This window comes from Hippopotamus amphibius, chromosome 17 (genome assembly GCF_030028045.1).
Source record: "Hippopotamus amphibius kiboko isolate mHipAmp2 chromosome 17, mHipAmp2.hap2, whole genome shotgun sequence".
Lineage (NCBI taxonomy): Eukaryota > Metazoa > Chordata > Mammalia > Artiodactyla > Hippopotamidae > Hippopotamus > Hippopotamus amphibius.
Genome location: NC_080202.1, coordinates 38,949,273 through 38,970,983, shown reverse-complemented (window position 1 = coordinate 38,970,983; position 21,711 = coordinate 38,949,273). Strand labels below are relative to the sequence as shown.

The 21,711-nt window shown below is 38.8% G+C and overlaps 1 protein-coding gene across 8 annotated transcripts in view; it reads right to left on the bottom strand.

The window, feature by feature from the left end:
• CDK12 (cyclin dependent kinase 12) overlaps positions 1-21,711 on the bottom strand; it is a 91,016-nt gene that overhangs the window by 42,797 nt on the left and 26,508 nt on the right. For 3 of the 8 annotated variants that reach the window (XM_057714858.1, XM_057714860.1, XM_057714862.1), the window contains exons 9-14: positions 19,313-19,390; positions 18,175-18,291; positions 17,564-17,695; positions 15,755-15,966; positions 14,351-14,803; positions 10,075-10,424 (exon numbers count right to left, since the gene is read on the bottom strand). In XM_057714858.1, coding sequence (XP_057570841.1) covers positions 10,075-10,424; positions 14,351-14,803; positions 15,755-15,966; positions 17,564-17,695; positions 18,175-18,291; positions 19,313-19,390 — 1,342 coding nt within the window. Of the gene's footprint in view, positions 1-6,536; positions 10,425-14,350; positions 14,804-15,754; positions 15,967-17,563; positions 17,696-18,174; positions 18,292-19,312; positions 19,391-21,711 lie in introns of those variants that run through there. The other 5 variants (XR_009049939.1, XM_057714859.1, XM_057714861.1 and 2 more) reach the window with 5 other exon arrangements.

Sequence of the window (21,711 nt, the reverse complement as noted above, 5' to 3'; positions counted from 1 at the left end):
TCCCTCAAAATCTCACAGCCCTACCTTCCTTTCTTGAGGAAGCACAGGGCTGTCAGGAATTGATGATCTTAAAACTGGAGGCTCTATACTCAACAGGTTAAGATTCTGGACTCTTGGATTCTAGTCTTGGCTGCCTGCCACTAACTCACTCTGAGACTGTGGACAAGGCATTTCCCTTCCCTAAGCCCCAGTTTCTTGCTCGGTAAACTGAGAAGTTGAATGAGGTGGTCTCTAGTTTCCTTTCTAGCTCTGGCCATCTATGATTCCATCAGGAAGAAGACACAAGTGTCCTTCCACCAGGAAGTGAGACATTCCTGCCCTGCACACCTTCCTCTCAGGGCCACCGCATAAAGAAGCTCCCCTGCAGATGCCTGCCTTTCTCATGCTGGCTTAACTAAAGGGACAAACAAGTGAGTTCCAGTAGGAGGCCAAACTCCTTTTATTATGAAGACAAGATGTTAAAAAGGTGATCTAACTCTAACCCTGAATCTTGACAAAGCAGATGGGAGACAAGGCAGGTATAGGGCAGGAAAGAGTATGATAATGTTCCCCCAGCACACAACTTAGACTGTTTTAAGAGTCCGAGCACACACTTGGCCTCACCCTAGAAAGCCCCATATAACTGCTTAGCCAATACAACTGTGTGTGTGGGTGGAAGAAAGCAAGGACGTGTAAACACTTCCAGAGTATAGATGTAAATAACCAATCAATGCATATACACTCACTCCTGTTCTCTCCTACTTTGGCCTATATGTGTCTTGTAAGAAGCTTTAGTGGGAGGGGACACCACATCTCAGTCTTCCCCTCCTCAAAGTCAGAAAGGAAGAGACAGTGAGACAGGAGCTACTTGGCTTCCTATAAATTGTTTTGTCCTTCCTCACAGCTGCAATCAGAAGCTAAGGGCTCCCGCAGGCCTTGTTCTGATCTGCTGCAGGCGATGGAGGGTTTTTGAAACCGAGAGGACTTGGCTGCGGCCCCGTCTCAGCTGCCATTGGGGCTGGCTAATGGGCTCGTTCGGGAAGACCCCCGCCTGCTGCACTAAAGAGTCCCCTGCCGACCCCCTCCCCAGTCCCAACCCAATTAATAAATGGGGGCTCCCACTTTATGGCTCTGGGAGCAGGAACCAGAGATACAAATGACCCCCAGGGAGGAGAGAAAAAGGCCTTCCAAGAACCAAGCCAGAGAACTGTGCATCCACAGGCACATGCTGCCACAGGCTCGTCATACCCCACGTTCAAAGCATTAAAGGGGAAGAAACTGGCAAAAAGCTGTATTTTCTTTCCCAGATCCAGAGTGGAATAGCATTCTTGAAGTCTGCGGGTACACCCAGGAATAAACTCTCTTTCGCCTGGTTCTCCAACCTGAAAAAGGGAGAGTGCCGGTGGTCATCTGGGCACACAGTACTTGCTCAACTATTTTCCAGGGGCTGTGCCTCCTCCTAGACGCGACAATACTGAACATAGACATATCCCATCAATTGGTTAATAAACACTTTCTACTTTTTAAAAACAAAGCAGCTACCTCTTTCCAAGCTCTCATCACCATCAACAGCATAAATATGTCCTGGGGCTATTGCCTTCTTTTATTCCTCTCCTCACACCCAAACTATCATCAAGCCTTGCTTATTCTACTGACACCCTCCTTTTCTTCTCCTTGCCCTTGCTCTAAGCTAGTCCGGCTCTCAGGGCCTTACATCTAGACAAGGACAATAATATCTTAGCAAGCTTTCCTGCTTCCGTGACCTAGTATAGCTGCAAAAGTCCTCAACATCATATCCATCTCATCATGCTCTGCTCTGTTACTGCTTACCAAATCAAATTCACATTCCTCACTCAGGCCAACAAGATTGCTCCTCCAACTTCATGTCCTAATAGTCCTTTCCCGTGCTACCATGACTATTCCATTCATAGCCCTTTGCATAAAACACGTTTTCTTCCTCTGATCATCTTCTTTTGTTTCATGTCCTCTATTTTCATTACCTTCAAAGAACCTTTTCTGGTTAACTCCAGTTTTTCTGATTATTTCTTTGCTTTGGTTCCCTCTATACTAGGTTACTATTTTATTTCATAACCTGCATTAATGTGCTGACTTATAAATACGAATTTCTCCACGTCCCACCCAGGTATAAGACTCATCTCTAGTCACTAGACTCAGAAGTTTTCTAAATGTGGGACCCCTCCCATAATCTTCCCCAGAAGTTGCCCTCTACATAGGACATGATCCAGCTAATGATATTACTGCTTCCCAGAGAAGCAGCCCATGGTATAACTCTTGGGATATCATACCAGACAACTACAAGAAATACAATCTTATTCTCAATGTCAATTTTCAGGCTGCCACCTGCCCTTACTAACATTGAACTTGGCACTGACTCTTTCCAAAATTACAAATTATTTCATGGCTTCAAAGTGTGTTGCAAAACAAAACAAAAACCTTAAAAAAAAAAAAAAAGAAAAGAAAAAACAAAACAAACAAAAAAAGTATGGTAACCATAGGATTTTATCTTCTTAATTCATAGTGTATATATACTCTTTTCTTTGAAGACCCCTTAGGAGGAGAAGCCCCATTTTGTTCCCTATTTCTAAGATTAATCCTATATTCTCAGGTCATGACCTGATTTTCTAGAATGCAAATCAATCCTAGAGGCAATAGTAATCTTGTTTCCTACCAGCCCTGCCTCCAGCCTGCCTCTGACCATCACATTTTTGGAAGGCCCCAAGCAATAGAGAAGTTATTCATGAGTCTCAACTCCTTAGCAAGTACTTCCTTAGATCAACCTCACCCTCAAATGCTGATTCCACTTCCTCTAGTTTAGCCCTGTGTGATTAGACAGAAAAAAATGATCTGCCACCCACCTTTATCTCCTACATATTGCTCAGGACAATTAGGATTTGCCTTTTATTCTTTCTAACCTTTAGCCTCAAGGTGCTTAATAATCCAGATAATAAAAGTTAAAGGTACTGTGGTACCTGACACATACTAGTTTTCAGACAATGTTAGTTCCCCATTCTCGCCCTTCTTCCTCCCAACACTTTCTCAAACTTTTTAGGTCTGTTTTTTCACTGGCTAACAATGGCACTGAACTAGACAAACTAATGTCCTTTTGTAGCTCTAACATTCTGTGACTCTAATTCACACATTCTGGTTTGTTTGCTCTTCTATGCATCATCCTCACTTGGATCTAAAATGAAGTGGAGAGGAATAATTAGTTTCCAGGTTGATCTAAAACATAGAAAAACCACTTGCAGGAGAGTTTTAGAACTCCAAAAATACAAATAATTTTTAGCTTGATGTATTCATATCATTTCCTCCTTATTCCTGAAATACTCTCTTGAACTATGTAGATAGCAGTGCTAAGCAAAATGTCCTTGATGTAAATTATTTGCTTAATATAATGTAGCTTCCCTAGTGAAACTGTCTGCATAGCATCCCCCAGCCTAAGGGTTCCAGGCCCATCCTCCAACCATAAAGGTAACACTACCTTAATCAAGAGGATGCTTTACTGTTTAATGGGGCCTCCTTGAAATGAATCATGAACCTACCCCAACCATAATTTTTCCTTCCACCCTCATATCTGTATCTCCTCTTTATAAGCAATTATACACTGTTTCTTTCTGCAGCCCCACTACCAGACTCCTCTGGTTCTCCTGTTTCCATCATTTCCATCTCCTTCTCATTCATATTGCTTCATTTTATATGAGACCTTTGGTCCCCTAACAGAAATTGCAATTACTGACACAAGGCCAAACCTAGAAGTTCCTGAATTTATAAAAGGGATCAGACTCCTAAGCTTTCTCTAGCTCTCTGAATTCAGCCTCTTTCCTCCATGGCCGAAAGCATTCAAAATTGCGTCAGCCTTGCTGGAGAGGGTTATCTGTCTACAAGCTGATCCTCACCAAGGGTGTCCCTCACCAAACACAAGAGGAAGAAGGATCCTCTCCTTGAGACAACCCATCACATAGGCTCCTTAAACTAAAGACAAGACATTTTCAAAGACCCAGGCTCTGCGCTTCACTTAGCTCTGCTACATTATAGCCTTCTTAAGGTCTCTCCACCCTGCCTTCCTCAGAGGTGGTTTGCTTGGATAAAACGTCCTTCATTCTTTTAGAACTGTCAACATGATCTTCAGGTTACAACCATGTCAGAGCAAAACATCCCCAAATCCATCTATTTCCAGGTCCTAGGGAACCTATGTCTAAATATATTTACTTCATGGCTATACCCTCTCATTCCAGAAGTATGATGCGGCTGAGGGCTGCATATTGAGAAAGCTTCACTAACAACTACCCACCTAGAGAGTATTAAAGACTAAGTGCGTATCAGCCTCCTTCTCTCAGACCTGGGCTAATTCTTGAGATAGAGATGTGAAAGCAATCCAGTGGTCAAGCGTTTTGGCAACCTAGTGATTAATTACCAGGGCATCAAAGCAACCCTTATCTGATTTCTCATGGATAGCAGGGTTCTCTTCTCACCAAGCTTTACTTCCTATAGACACCATCTGCAACTGAGCTTCGAAATAGCATCAGCAAAAGCAACAGTCTCAGGATGAGGGAAGAGAATGAAGAAGTGAAGATTGCCCAGTTGAAGAATCTCTTGTACCCCATACAACATAAGTTAAAAGCTCCTTTCATAGCTCTTAGCAATAAGAAAATTATTTTGCTTTCTCCTTCACCTCTCACCCCATTAAGCTGAGGATCTGGAATAGACATTGTCTCCTGAATTGCTTCTCACTACCCTTCGAAACTACAAAACAGCAATAACTCTAAATACCCTGCAGGGTTAAGCAATCAATATCTCTAGCAGGACTGAGGCATGAGTTGGGTAGTGAGGGAGAGAAGAGAGAAAAATAGGAAATGAAAGGAAGTGGGTGGACAGGAGACAGAGAGATAGCTGCACATGGTGAGGGGTGCAGCTTAAAAATACTAGAGAGTATTCCTCACTTGAGAGTATTCCGAAAACTATATAGGAACACTAGAAATGCCACACCTGGACAGTAAAATTAACCAAAGTGTCCAGGAATGTTCACCTTTGCTCTCAGGACAACCAGAAGACTTAGCAGTTCCATTTCTCCCTTGGAATGTTTCAATATTTACTCACTTGAGGAACTCCCCACTTCCATTCCACTTAGCCCTTGATGACTAAGTTGTGAACAGAGAAGTAACTTGATACCAAAAAAAAAAAAAAAAAAAAAAAGTCAAGCTACGGGGCAATCTTCAGTAACAATGGAAATCCCAGTTCAGCACAAAGAACATTAACTGTTAACTTCCTTGAGGCATTAACTATACCACACTTAAGGATGTCTGCCTAGGAAAAGACAGTGCCTAAGAAATTTAGGTACTGAACAGTATGCTTTTTACTTAGAAATAGCCTTCAGTGTGATAGAGAAAAAAGTCCAGGTTAGTTAGGTCCTCAACTTTCAGGCCCAGAATTGAAAACAGCCATCGCTGTGAAGTGGAAACAATACTCTCTATTAGGTTGAAGTTCACACTCTTGGTCATGAACGTGCAATACATAAAGATCAAAAATGAATTCCTTTTCTCTGGAGGCGAATTAGGAACACAGGACTCCAGGAATCTGAACAATCTTGAGCTCTCCATTCTCCTTCTGGGTAAAGACATGACAGCCCACAGGCAAGGGGACATCTTAAACTGTGGGGATTCAAAAACAAACTGGCAGCCCTCATCATCACGTTTTTGAACTGGATTTCTTCCTAACTTCCTTGTTCTGGTGTCCCCTTTTATCTTGTATGATTGCTTACTCCACTCACAAATTCCTGATACCTATCTCCCCTCTTCCTTTCTGTCTCCTGATGCATTTTTTTCCCCTGTCCTCTGCCTACTTATGTCATAACTAGCACGACTGCAGCACATATAACAAAGGAAAGTTTAGTCCTCAGTGTCCTAAACCATGAAAAAGGGAAGCAATTTTCTCCTCAGGTGGAGACATGAAAAGATTTTGGAAATAATAGGCATTTTACCCTTATAAACAACTTTGACTTACTTCCTGGATTGACAATGTATCATGAAACCTCAACAGAGCTAGGAACACTAATCCGTCCCCACACTGACCCTACTCATGGTAAAACAGGAACTGGTGTGGGGGTGAGGGTTTCTGATTTAAGACACTATTTTTTTGGTCTAAACAGCCTCTTACCAACTTCTGATGACAGTTGAGCTCAAACCCACTTACCTCTCCTTTCAGGAGGAGTCAGGGTACATGAAGCTCAACTCTTTTGATGGCCTGGCACCATCATTACTTTTGTGCAACTGTTTTCTACTTTAGAAAATCACATCTTATGGTTTCCCCCAGTTCCTTATTCTCTAGTTCTTAGTCTAGTGTTTTGAAGCACCTCTTCAAACCCTGAGAAGTTTTTTTTTGTTTTTTTTGGTAGTTTGAGTCTACAGAGATTCTGAGACAAAGAATCCCTAGGATAAAGTGGAGGAAAAATGCCCTTTATACATATAATTAAATCTGCTCAAAGGGTACAGATTAAGAAGTAAATGCAATGGAGCAAAAGTGGTATAGTAACAGGAAATATTTAATTTTCCAATCTCCACTTTCCATTTTTATAAACTGAAAGAAAAAATTTAATATATTACAAAATATCTGTACATAGACAAGGTAAACCCGATGGGCAAAAACAAGAGAGAGAAAGGAATACAGTGTCAGGAACCTAAATCAGGGAGAATGAAGTGGCAACTGACACTTTTCTGATGCAGCATTCTCTCTCAAAACCTGCTGGTAACCATTTTAGTACTGTATATATGCTCATTACACACACACGCACGCGCGCACAAACACACACAAAGTGGTTGGGCGATGTCTATGGCAAAAGCTAACAGAAGTCCTACTAACAAATTTGTGCTAACTGCCCTGCTTTTAAACATATAGGCCTGATGTTGTTTTCAAATCCTTATCATTCCTATGAACAGTTGAAGAGAAAACTAGAGAAACTGGGTGAAGCAAATTTGTTTTCAAAACCACAAAAGTGATCATGGTCAAACCAGTTTTGTCTCTCATTTGTGAACAGAATCAGATTTCTCATCTGTTCAAAATAATGTATTTAGTGGACTTAATATCTCCCATGGTTCAATAATTAAAACAAAACCAAAGCCACTTTTGAATATAATTAATTGGGTTTGTAATTTTCTAATAGCCAAGTAGAAACTCTGCCAAACCTTTACTTCCGTCACATTTATAGATAACATAGCTGAAAAATTAACAAATACCTTTTCATCCTCCACACAGATTACAGGATATGTGAGTTTCTTTGTCCCTCTGCCTTTAGAAATAGTCCAAAATTTTTTTTTTTCTTTTTAAAGGTTAGACTCCCAAAACGGGGGTGGGGGTTGAGATGGGATCATACATACACAAACACACGCAAGCACATACACGCACCCCCTTCCCTAGCAGTAGGGATGGGGCAGTGGAGACTTAAGTATATTATTTAGAGTATTTGGCATAATTAAAAATAAGGGGTGGACAGGGAAAAACACTATTGATGACTGCTGATAACCAAAATACAATTAAAATATATAGATAATTTTATTCATATTTGATGGGAAACCAATTTTTCTCACTGGATACTTTTGAAAGTATCCCAGGCTTGAGTTCTTTAATCAAAAATGGGAGAGTGGGGCTCAATGCCTCTAATTCAAATAGTCTAAAATACAAAGGCCCATGTCTGAGGACTAAGAAGTCAACAGACAAAAGGTTCAGATGAACTTTAATGCAATTTACCAATAGCATGTCAGTGACCCTAGAAAATCTAATTGGACACACTGGTATAAAAAGCCATCAATGCCAAAATGGCTATAAGGTTCTCTTTTTAATCAGTGTTTGGCCCTGAGGGCAATGCCAGACCAAAACCCAGAGAATAATAAAGAAATACACACACCGGATATCTGCCTGAAAATTCAATAATGGGGAAAATAGTCTTCATGTAAATATCAGAAGAGGGTTCTTCTTTCATTTCTTTAAAGTTTGTTTTTGTTTGTTTTATAATTAACGCACCTCTCTCTTACAAGTAGTGTTTATTTTTTAATATAAGAACTTGGCATTGAAACATGAAACTTTACTTGAGTTCTGTAAACTATTCCCGAAGATGCTGAAATATATTTGCCTTTTCTTTGTAAAATGGGGCTAACCTACGTTTCACAAAGGTCTAGGTCTGTGCAGATAAGTTATATAAATGTGCATGTTTTAAAAACACATTATATGCTGGTACTCACACAGAACTGGAAGCCAGAATGAGAAGCCTCCCAGGTTATCCCACCCTGAAAGCCTTTCCCTCTTCCATTTTCTGTTTATAATAAGGCAAAATTCTTGCCATGAAGTCATAATTTAACCCCTTTTTACCAAAACCAAAATCAAATCTCTCTCGAGGAAAATCCCTAAAAGAATTGGCAGGATATACATGCTGAGATGTGTATATGTCAATACTGTTCTTTCTTATGGTCTGCTCTTTTAAAATTATTTTTTAAAAAAGGGTCTCAGGTAGTGATACATCTTCAGAAAAATATCCACCCTAAACTAAGTTACATTTCCACATATTTTCAGGATGTATTTTTTTCCTCTTTGACAATATTACAATGCTCTGTTTCAAAGGTTTTTTGACATAAAAATATATGTGTAAACAGTATGCTAACTGATCTTACTAGCCCTCCAGGTATGGAGGCATCATCTCCTACTCTAGCTCAGCAGCAATGTCCTAGGCTGTTTGCATTTACAAATCAACTTCACCATCAGAACATGGTTTAAAAAAAAACAAAAAAATTTTAGAATTGAAAATTTACAGAGAACAATATAGGAGTTTGAATTTCCTTTCCTTTATTTCAAAAAAAGTAAAGAATTATCCCAGGTTCTTGGGCATCTCAACAATTAATTTTTTCCAAACAAATGCCTCAAAAAAAGACAGACAGAGCGAGAGGAAGAGAAACTCTATAAAGATGGGGTAAAAAAGGTAAGAGATGGGATAAAGTCTACCTACTTGCCCAAGAATGCCACTTTCTACAACCTGCTTCATGTGCAGGGAGAGGGGGCATGTCTTTTCTCAAAGTGGAGCAAACTTTAAGGACGAGTAATTTATTTGGAAAAAAGGTATGTTCAAGATGCTCAATAGGGTAAAAAAAAGAGTTCACCTGAAAGCAAAAATGTGAGATGGTGGAGAGGAAGGAAACATTTATTTAAATCAGCCAGTCACTGTTTCCCTTACAGCAAAAGCCTAAGAGCAGCTCAAATTTTGTGAACACTATTCTCTTTAAAAAACAAAACGAAAACACCTAAAGTCAAAAGAAACCATTAAAAAAAAAACAAAAAAACAAAACTTTAAAAACCTAAAGAGAGCCTCTCCTGTGCCATCTCAAAATTGAAACTGTTTCCTTTCTCTTCTGCTCAAGAAGTGCAGGCAATGAACTAATTAAACACTTACTTTTCAATTTAATGACCCCCTCCATATTCTCTACTTATATTTACTAGGTAGAGTTGAAGTAAATGTTCTGGCTATAGCCCATCCAGGGGGAACTGGTGCCAACATCACTATTTTATAAGTCGCTTGCTAGTAGCAAGTGAGCAAGGAATACAACAGACAGCTTTGCAGTAGCCAAATGCAGATGATTACCTCGCTCTGGCAAATGATTTCATTAAAGGTTCAGAGGACTGGATGAAAGGATGGATAGGGAAGGAATCTTTCAGGACTCTGAAGTCTCTGGGTTAGTAAGGAACTCCTCTCCCTCTTCCCCCTCTTGGAGGGACTCTTGTAGGCCCCCGATAGAGTTTTCCATAAGCAGAAGACTGAGCTGGGGCCCCCCAGTTAAGGCCAGCTCCTGAGCTGCTGGCCCCAGTGGTTCCTGGCCCCAGCTCCCCATAGTTTTGCAATTTGGTCTCTGCATGTACCACAGAGTTGCTGCTTCCCTCAGCCTTCAGGAATGGTTGCCCAACCACTGAATGTAATGCTAAGGGGACCCTGGCAAAACGGAGGTCCTGGTCCCCTGGGAACTGCACTGACCCTGTGCCCTGGTAATTGCTGGACTCCCCAAGGTGGCTCACAGAGCCCGAGAAGGTCCTGTTCTTCACCAGGGTCTGGGCCAAGGATTCTGTCAAGGCTGGACCAGAGTTGCGTTCATCAGTGTCAGTGGCACTGAACCCTGTTTCAGGCCCATCAGTGTTTCCATAAGTCCTGTTGGGATGGGGTCGGGTGGAGTAATCCATTGGTCTCAAGGCCTGGTGCTCATGTGGCAGGTGGCCAGGAGGCTCTGCTTCAGGCTGGGATAAAAGTTGCAGCAAGGCGGCTGTCACGGCTGGGTTCAACTCCTGGGGGGCGCTGGAAAGATCGCCTTCAACCAGAGGGGGTGGAGGTGGCGGCGGTGGAGGTCCGGGGGGCTCAGGGGGCCTCTTCTCTGGTGGAAGAATGTGAGGAGGACATGCTGTGGAAGGGTTACTTCTTTTAAACACCATCTTAAAAATCACATGTGATTATAAACACAAACACACACACACACAGACACACACACTGCCCAACACAAACAAATATCAACACAAGTAACCAAATATATATATATATATAAAGAATAAAACCTTGGGATCAGGAAATCGCAATTTACAAATAAAATCAAGTGATTAAAAGTAAAACAGTTGCATTCTGGATCTAACAGCTGGTGTAAAAAGATCATATGTTTCAAGTGATTGTCCTGATTTTTGTCTGAGATTTCCTCCATTTCCTTCCTTAAGGAACTGTTCTAATATGTAGGCTGTTGGCAGCCTCCCCGCCCCTTTTTGCTGTTGGATCAAAACATTGATGAAAATAAAGTAGAAAGGAGGAAGATGAGAGGGAACAATACATATGCTGTGGTCACATATCTAGGACACAATCTTGCTGTACAATAGGAGACCTTGTATGGACTTACCTAACACATTTTACAGAATGTTTGATGATATAAGGTTAACACGTGAAACAGAACTAAAAGAATACACAGGAGAGATGAAATAAAGTAAAAACCTTTCATTACCGTCATATATAGATATACACTTGCTTCTCCCAACTTGAGTCCCTTTTCCCCATAATCACCTTCTGAAGAAAAGGATATTAACCACCATGCTGTCATTCAGCTTCCTATGTTACAGTAATTATAAAAAATCACTATAGCAATATCATACAGAATGGGCTACTGATAAACATCTGTTTATCTTGGATTCAGCGACAAGAAACAAGTTATTTAGAAATGTATTGAACTAATACTACACTCTTTCTAAAGATCTTACTAGAACTGTTCCCTAGACTTTTTGTCACCCACTGCTGGATTAAATCTGCCTAACCATGGCAATCATTGTCTGATAATGAACTCCTGCCAAGGCAAGAGACTAGAAATGTAAAACGGCGTGAGTTTGAGGACGTACAAAACCAAGTACAGTCAGAACTGTGCCTTTAGAGTTGGGAGTCACCCTGCTGAAGAAAAGACAAAGTTTTGCGATATCTTTCAAATGACTGATTTTTCTGTTCCCTATGGGAGCATATTTTTAAATGTCCATTTAATCAATTCTTTATTGTCTGAGATAGTGATATAAAGTCATTACTTAGGCAAGCCAAAAAGTAGTTTTTATAGTTATAATTAGGTATTTTGGTAGCATATTTACCACAATTATATTTTGCAAAAACAATCAGTAAAGTAAGCATGCCCTTAGCGTGCAGATGAAAGTACTCTGAAAACACTACAAAATTGTTGAGCAGTGGGAGGATAAGGTTGGTGCTATATGTAACATACAAGAAGGTAAGTGCTATATGACCAACAGTCCCAATTTGCCTGGGACTAAGGGGTTCCCAGGTTGCTAACTTTCAGTTTTAAAACCAGGACAGTACAGGGACAAGCTGGTCCTCCTATATACAGTACCCACCCAAGTTACTTGTTAGACTGGCTGGCTGACTAGGTGGTAGAGAAAACTGAATTAGAGGACAAAAAATTAGCTACAGAAAACTCACAACTTGAAAAGTAGACATTCAGAAAAAGGAGAGCTAACCGGACTACAAAATATCTATGGATTTCAGAGCTTTTTGCTGTCAATACTACATATCTCACTACATAAGAACATCACATACCAGTTATTTTTAAAAGTATTTTTGGTCTATACATGAAATGAAACACAAGGTTTTTTGTTTGTTTTTGTTTTTTAATACTAAGGGCAAACAACTTTAAAATGCCTAACTACAAAAATGGACAAAGCTAAACTTACTTTCTTCCATCTATACTACTTTTCATATTTAAACTTTGCCTTTTATGTAAACAGCCTAGCTGTATTTCAATAGAACTAATTCTTGAGCTCACATTCTTTCACATGTATGAGATGATGAAAACTATTTCAAAATAGCAAAGGCAGATGGGTTGTAAAGAACTATTAAAGGTTAATAAAATATCTTAAGAGAATTAAAAATAAATATCACATAAAAAATACTGTTATAAGATTCAAAGTGTTAACAATATTGCCAATCCTTAACAGCTTGTACCAATGGCGGGAGGGATTAATGAAATATACAAATAACTTAAAACTTCATTTTACTCATTAGATTTCAACCAAAACCCTTTCCTAACAAGTTTAGAATAGATAAACAGTAGCCAAAGTACAGATTTTTACCTTCTCTGGCTAACTCAGTCTGCCCTCTGGTGGAAGTGCTAATGAACAGTAAAATGGCCAAATGAAAGGTAGCAGGGGAGAAACAAGAACATAGAGACATAGGAGAGACACCAACTGGATAATCCGGAAGTGACTGTAATCATTAGGAATGACATTTTTACTCTCCTCTGAAAAGAAATCCAACAATTTCTGTCCATGTGCCAGGCCTTAATTTTAGTTCAATTTCACCGTTTGGCTGATAGCTTATTGGTTCAATTATTAGGTGAATTTCTTTCAATCACTATGCCATTTAACTTGAACAACTTCTTTCAGATATTTTGATTATAGCTGATTTTTTTTTTTGGTTGGGGGGTGGGTGGCAGTGAGAGATGAAACAAAAAGGCCTACTTTAATTCTAGATTTGCTTTCTCTGTTATTCCACGTCCTGGAGTCTCTTAAAAACAATTGGAATTATTGTGACAGAATAGCAAAGTGAATTAAGAAACACATTAAAAATAAACACATTAAGAAAGTATAGGAATTCTAGTTCTGCCTCTGCCAATAACGTTTCCAGCAGTGGGACCAGAGGCAGGCTTATTTAAACTCCCTGGATTGCAGTTTCCCTATCTATAAAGGGGTAATTTTATTTATGTTACCTTTCAGTTTTTTTTTTAAACTTCACACATGATAAATGCCAGTAGAAACAAGGCATATACTCTCTGCAGCAGCCCATATGAAACGTGAATGCAACACCCTAAAAGTTGAAGGTTAATGTACCCCCTCAGCCCTTGTAAATCTTCTCATTCCCCAATTCATGGGGTCTTCGTGGACAGCAAAAATTTCCAAGGAGTTGAAAACACTTTGTTAAGTAAAGATTTTGCAAGTAAAGACTGTGAATCAGAATCGACTGGAAAATTTAAACTTCTTTTCCTTCCAATAAATTGTGTGCTGTGGTCATGTGAGATCAAAGTATACATATTTCATTTTTTCAGATTTTTTTAAATATAATGCCCAATTCCTAGTCTAGGGTCCATTTAATTATCTCTTTCTGGAACACAGATTCATTTTTATATGCTATTTTTTTTTGGAAGGGAAATGTACAGTGTTAATTATCTACTTAGAAATCTTCTCAAATCATTCTTCGGGAGATTAACAATGACATTTTTTAGGGCTTTCTTGACTGTATGTTTCTGCTAAGACTCTGGTATCTAGCATTTATATTAGAGTACAAGTGACTATTTGTACAATCTGATAATGGTTTGTTTGGAAGGCAGATTTTCAAGTGCTAGTACTAGTTAGCCACCACACACACTGAGGTTCAAGATGCATCATTAGCTACAGTTGTCGTTTTCTTGTGTGAGAACACAGGGACTTTACTTACCTACTTCCTAGGAAATGGAAAAATGGAAAAACAATCAGTATATGAAAGGTGCTTTAAGAAGCTTTGAGACTTAAATAAAAGAAGCTGGGCAAACATATACATTACTAATAAGAAAAAAAATACCAATCTGTACACTCTAAATATATGCAGTTTATCGTATGTTAACTGTATCTCAATAAAAGTTCTTTAAAAAAAAAAAAAAAAGAAGCTGGGCAAGAAATACATCACTTGGTGCTATGTTCTCCTGTAGACTAGGTTACAGAAAAACTGAAACTGAGGCCACTGATGTGAAAAAGAAAATGTTAGAGATTTTTAAGAGGATCAACAGCACCTGAGCTCAATGAGATTCATGACCGGTCTGTTTACCTGCTGCCTCCTCCTGTGGCATTGTGGGAGTTCTTCGGGGCCCCTGTGGCCCACTGTTCTTGTCACTGTTGTTTTCCTCCAGGTTGCCTGCTGGCTCCTGGGTTTTCATTAGTTGACTCAAGAGAACTGCCAACATATTCTGCATGTCAGCTGGTGTGCTTGCAGTTTCAGGGGTTGTCTGTTCTGCTGAAGGTTGGACCACTGGGGCAGGGGGTGCCTCCTTCAAAGATTCCTCTGGGGCTGTGGGCTCTGAGTCCTGCTGTTGGGAAGTGGCTTCTGTTAGGGCACTGATGGATTGGTTCAGGGCCTCCAGCTGCTGCTGTATCTCTGGGTTGGAGTGGATGTTAAGCAGCTGTGCCATCTGAGGAATACTCAGGTCGGTTTGGCTCTGCAGCAGGTTCAATAACACTGCCAATTCACTTTGATTCAATTGCTGTGTTATGTCACCGAGGCCTGTGGAGAGACAGTGGAGCCAATATAAGAGGATGAGGCAAGGCAAGGACTTTTGCCTTCTTCAGTTGGCAACAGCAACTTACAATATCCAATGAATGAAGTTTCATTTTGAATGTCTCATTTTTTATGCCTCCAACTGTCATGACACATTTATTATTCTTTACATTTTCACTTAAAAATACAGGGACTAGTCAAAACATTTCTGTATTGTGAGTAAAAGTGACTTCATTTTATCTATATTCTTCAAGGTCAGTGATTTTCAACCCTTACTGTACATCAGAACAGGAGAGATTTTAAAATCAGAAGCCTCAGGTCCCATCCCTAGAGATCTGGCAATTGTTTAGAGGTGTTTATGTTTAAAGCTTTTTAGATGATTCTAACTGTGCAGCCAGCATTGAAAACCACTGTTTTAAGTGGACAAAGAAGGAAAAGTGAGCCAAGGAAGGAATAGCCGTAGTTCAGAAAAAAATGGTTACACCACAGAGGAGCTACTTTGTTGTTTATAGTAATTCATTATTACACAGTTTTTGATATATTTAGATCAAATAGTCTATAGAACTAACTACATTTAGCAATTGTGATTTATGATTAAATTCTAAGAAGGTCTTATCAAATCTAACATAAACAGGGCTCCAATTATGTGTTAGGGAGCCATGGGTAAACTAATCTTAAATTAAATTCAGCTTACCTAATTCACTGATTTATGTCGTACACCGAACTGAGATAGAGTATTCAGGATGGGAAAATAATCTACTGTAAGTTTTCTAGACCACATGTACAAAACTGGGTTTATTTCCTTCTTCGCATAATGAAGATACCAACCTCTTTATTAATGCTTCAGTGGCTAAAAACTAAAACACACACACACACACACACACAAATCCTTGCACTTGACCTTCAAAATCTGCCAAGTGCTTAATAAAAGCACAAAGGCTCCATCCCAGCACTGACCTATTGCATCCCCAGCCCCAGGTTCCACCTTGCCAGGAGCAGGCTGAGGTGGTGCTGGGCTGCTGTTCTTCACAGGCTCAGCACTTGTCCCTGAGATAGTTTCTTTTCTAGAGGCTTTGGGTGGAGGTGGCTCTTCTACCAAAATACCACTTTGTCGCTGCCGTCGCCGTTTCTTACTCCATAATTCATGGCAATCCTGCCAGTGGGGGAGGCTGGAAAAAGACAAAAGAAAATGGGAAATGTGTGTGGGAATGCAGTAGTGAGTGAATGGAGGAACAAGAGATTAAAATGGGAAGGCAAAGAGCAAGGGGAAATGGAAAGGATAAGGAAAATATAAAAATAACCAGAAAAGTTAGTAAACAGATAGTAGCAGCATAAATAGAATCATGGCATATGGCAGTCTGAGAAACTAAAAATCCAAAAGCCCAAAGGATATCTTTCTACAGTGAGAAATGAAGATCTTGCTAATACCAGGGACACACTTACTATACAAATGCCCATATTACAGTCAAATAGCTAAGTTTTATAACTGTTCTTGCTTGGCATAACAAAAATAAAGGAGACCTTTATTGGTCAAGTTTCAGTTGGGAATAAATAGAACAGAAGTGACTGCCTTGTTAATATCTACAAAAAGTCCAGGCAAGGTGGAAATTTAAATCTTGGAACCACACGAGCATATCATGATTAAATCACCTCTATCTAAAATCAACTTATGTGTTACTTGGTCTGTAAGGACCAAGAAACTGGTTCTTTCTTCTTTCTGCTCACTGAATTTGCATGACTAGATATTTTTACTTGCGAGGTTTATTAGTATATTTTAATATATTTCCAGACTTTCCTATGCTCAATAAATTCCAGTATGTTAAATCTTCCCATAATAAAGAGTACCATAGCCAAAATTTCTCTATAACAAGTTTCCAATTTTTACTAAAAAGTTTACATATTTTAATCACATTCAATGTATCAATATTCAAACTCAATAAATGAATTTGAACATTTCTTTGGATTATGAGATTTGTAGTTATTACCTGTTCGTGTACTAATATCCCGTATATTTAACATACACAGTGTTTCTATAAGAAAGAAATTCCCAAAACACTCTGACATGAAAGCTGTAATGCTGTCAGTGACAAAGATTTTTATCTATCAGAATGTGAGATGTGAGTGTAGAACCTCTGAGGAGCCCATACGATACAGGAAATTAATGAGATTCTGATGGAAGAAGGGCACATTCAAAGACCATATTTTCTGTATCAAAATTCAGGACATATGGCTTGATAGTGAGACAAACTATTTAAAATTAGGACTGTCCTGCATGTGTGGAATACCATGGTCACTGCAGATACAGGGAATTAAAAAAGATGAAATGGTTAAAAGCAAAAATTAGAAGGAATACTTTCAAAGAGGTTGTATACAGCAATACGATGGGGATCCAGGGACAAAAGAAGAGAGCATGGGTCCAGTTATAACAAATAACATGTCTAAATCTATTCCTTGTTTAAAAAGAAAACATAGGGACTTCCTTGATGGTCCAGTGGTTAAGACTCCATGCTCCCAATGCAGGGGGCCTGGGTTCGATCCCTAGGTCAGGGAACTAGATCCCGCATGCCGCAACTAAGACCCAGTGCAGCCAAATAAATAAATACATTAAAAAAAAGAAAGAAAGAAAACATAAAGCATTAAACCTCTTATCAACCATAAGACTCAAAGACACCTCTCTATTTGGCTGGCCACTGCAGTTCCTTTCTTAAAAAACCTATTATTTTGAGTTTATCATCTTAGGGTCACTACATGGCCACCAGCACTTACTCTGGAGGATCCATTTTGCTGAGCTCAACATCTTTAAGGAAGTCACTCTGTAGGGTCTGTTCAGCTGTACAACGTTTGCTAGGATCTAACGTCAGCATGTGGTCCAGTAAATCAAGTGCTGCTGAAGGGATACTGTGGAAAGGAAGAGAAAAAGAACATGTTTACAATGACCCCATAGTTATTAAACCTGTAACCTTGTGTCAAAGGTCTCTGAATTTCCAGCTCTATGTAAAACTATGGGAAGGGAGTTGGAACCTGGCTAAACAAACAAGCAGGTGTGCTTCCACACAGGATTCAAGAAATGCAATAGAAATACACGTAAAAAACACAAGGCCATCAGTTTCATTCCCTTTTTGTCTTAGGAAGATCAAAAGAACCATGAGAAAACATATGTATCATTCAAAATAAAATGGTTTTCTATCAGCTAAAGCCTTCATATGAGAAAATTATAAAAGCGCTACAATAAAACTCATATTGCTCAAAAATAAAATGTTTTCCTATGATGTGTTACCATAATAAATTGGGACAGCACTAATCCCTAGCACAGGAAAAAGCCAAGTCCAAACAACAGCCAAACACAGAAACTACATGTACATATTTGTCAAACTCACAAAGAGAATTCTTCTCGTAGGCGCCTTCTATATTGCTTCTTCGGTTTCATTGTATTGAAGTAGGGCAGCTTGATAACATCAGGCCACACAGCTGGACAAGGGCTACCACAGAGTCGACTGAAAACAAAGCAAAAAGCAAGAACAAGGAAGTGAGTGGGTCAGCATCATAAATTCTGGAGATTCTAGAAGAAATTATTACCTGCTCAGGTCTGGGAGATCTTGGCTTATTAAATTAAAAGGCATGCAGAGAGGTAAAACCTGACCTCACTGCTTTAAGGACAGAAAGACTGGTTACAAGATAGTGAAGAGAAAATACTGGTATAATAGTCCAAAATGATTCACATATTTGGTTTTGTAAAACATGTTCTTAATCCTCCACATAGGTTTTCATTACTAATTTTGTTCTGTTCATTAACTATTAATTGTAAAGAGCTGAGCTGATCCTATAATGCCCCTAAAGGGAAACCTAGCAGAAGAGAGCCTAAGACTGGAATTTTGATGGAAAACTGAGTTTATTGCACAACACATAATGAGTTATGTACCACCTTTAAAAAAAAGTCCACATAAGCCTGTTGTATTCTTCCCTTTAATCTTATTGAAAAACAACAACAACAACAACAAAAAACACAAATACACACACACAAAAAACAAAACTCAAATTCCACCCCAATCCCAGACCTTCCCAAGGGCTCTCTTTTATAATTATCTGTTTACATGATTCATCACTTACTAAGCTCTGAGTTCTTTGAATGCAGGGACCTATTGTATTTATTTCTGAATCCTAATGTTTAACAGAGATAGGAATTTGTTATAGAACAGGCTCAGTGAATGCTTAACGAATAAAGTTGATCTTAATCTAACCTCAGTAAGAATGGAACAGCTATCCTGAAAACAGGATGCTTTTATATGAAGAACTAATAAAAAATATGCAAAGAAAGCCCTAAGAAGTAGGTGGAATACAACTTCTTTCTGTACATAGTCCATGACAAAATATATAGTAAACTTGATTGAGTGAAGAGAAACTTACTTGGACAAAAGGAGCATAAAATCATTTAGTAGAATGACTGTAAAGTGTTAAAAATTAGAGGATGAGATTACCTATCACCCCTGGGCACTCAGAGCACATGCACAGCTGTACCTGATCAGTTCGAGCTGAGCCAGTTCCAGATTGGCTTGAAAAATAGGCTTCTTTGTGAACAGTTCCCCAAGGATGCATCTGGAAAGAATAAAATCGAGAGGTCAGAAGAGAAGTCCCTGGAGCCTATTTAAAGTGTATCTCAATAAACTTTTACAATATATCAGAGGCTGCATCTGATATACTAAATAAGCCAAAACTCAGGGCCTGAGCTTCATAAAAGAAAATATTTCTTGCAGTGAAAACAGTATAAAGGATTTAGATTTGCTGGTAGGTCAAACTTTTGCCACCTATAAAGGACAGTCTATAAGCAGAAAAAAGGAGTCAAGAGTCCTTTTCTACCAATTCCACTGTAAATTAAGGAAATAACTAAACACTAAAAAAACCCACACTTCAATTTTACAAAGATGCTCAGCAGTTGCAATAGAAAGAATATTAGCCTTTTTCATTCATCTGCTCTGCAGAAAGAGCACTATACACAGCCCTCTTGGCACTGTATTTGTAAAGAAAAGTTTATTGTCATCAGTCAGGATCAGTTTTAATAGGACTTTCAAATATATTACACTTAAACACTTTTACCATTTTGAAAAGGCCTTTCAAAACTATATTGACATAATTACATAGTCTCCAAGTATCTCTCCACAAATTACTTATTAAAACTGGTAAATATTTAAGTGGGGAAAAAACACCTTAACCAAGTGATCAAAATTAACATTATCAGTAAGAGGCAAACAGGGTTCATGTAAGTACAAATGTTAACACCTTAAAAAGAACACTTCTGAAATAAAAAGAATGAAATTCTTCCATTTGCAACAAAATGGGTGGACCTAGAGGGTATTATGCTTAGTGAAATAAGTCAGACGAAGACAAATACTGTATATTATCATTTATATGTAGAATCCTAAAAATAAAACAAATGAATGAATATAACAAAACAGAAACAGACTCACAGATATAGGGAAAAAACTAGTGGTTACCAGTGGGGAGAGGAATTGGAGATGGGCAAGACAGGGGTAGGGGATTAAGAGGTACAAACTACTATGTATAAAATAAGATACAAGGATACTGTACAGAGCAGGGAATATAGTCAATATTTCATAGTAACTTTATTATTATTATTATTATTTTTTTGGCACATGGGCTTAGTTGCTCCGTGGCATATGGGATCTTCCTGGAGCTGGGATTGAACCCGTGACCTCTGCATTGTCAGGTGGATTCTTAACCACTGCGCCACCTAGGAAGCCCCATAGTAACTTTAAATGGAATATAATCTACAAAAATTTTGAATCACTATGTTGTACGCCTGAAACTAATATTGTAAATCAACTAAAGTTAAAAAGAACACTTACAGAATATTCCAGCCAAAATCAAAACCAAAAAAAGGCTAAGGAACTGTTCCAGATTAAAGAATGAAAACATGTAATTTATGACTGGACTGGATCCTCTATCAGGTGAGGTATTGTTTCCAGGACATTATGTGGGTACTGACAAAACCAGAGTATGGAATGTAGGTTAAAGTACTCTATTAAATACACTGTATTCATGTTAAATTCCCTGAATTTGATCATTATACTGTGATTATATAAGAGAATACCTTTGTTCTTAGGAAACAGTACATTAAATATTAAGAGCGAGGGCTTCCCTGGTAGCAGTGGTTAAGAACCCACCTGTCAATGCAGGGGACATGGGTTTGATTCCTGGTCCAGGAAGATCCCACATGTCGCGGAGCAACTAAGCCCATGTGCCACAACTAATGAGCCCACATGCCACAACTACTGAAGCCTGTGTGCCTACAGCCCGTGCTCCACAAGAGAAGCCACTGCAATGAGAAGCCTGTACATAAAGAAGAGTAGCCACTGCTCGCCACAACTAGAGAAAGCCCACACGCAGTAATGACGACCCAACACAGCCAATAAATAAAAATAAAATAAATTTATAATAAGTAAATATTAAGAGGGAAAGAAGCATGATATATAGAACTACTTTCAAACAGTTCTGGAAAAAGAAATATGGTATACATATATAAACACACATTTTATTCTATATACTTTGTATGTTGTATTATATATAAGTACTTATATAAAATATATATACATATCATATAATATATACATATGTGAATATAAAAGGAAATGTGGCAAGATGTTAAAAATTAGTGAATCTAACATGAATGATCTCAAAATAATTGTGCTGAGTAAAAGATGCCAGAGAGAAAAAAAGCATAAATAGTATAATTCTATTTACATAAAATTTTTGGAATGGAAAGCAATCTAAAGTGATAGAGAGCAGACCAGTGGTTGCCTGGGAATGGGATGCTGTGGACAATAAAGAGGGAGTACATGGAAAATTTTGGAGGTGACCATTACCTCGGTTGTGGTGATGGTTTCACTGGTGTATACATG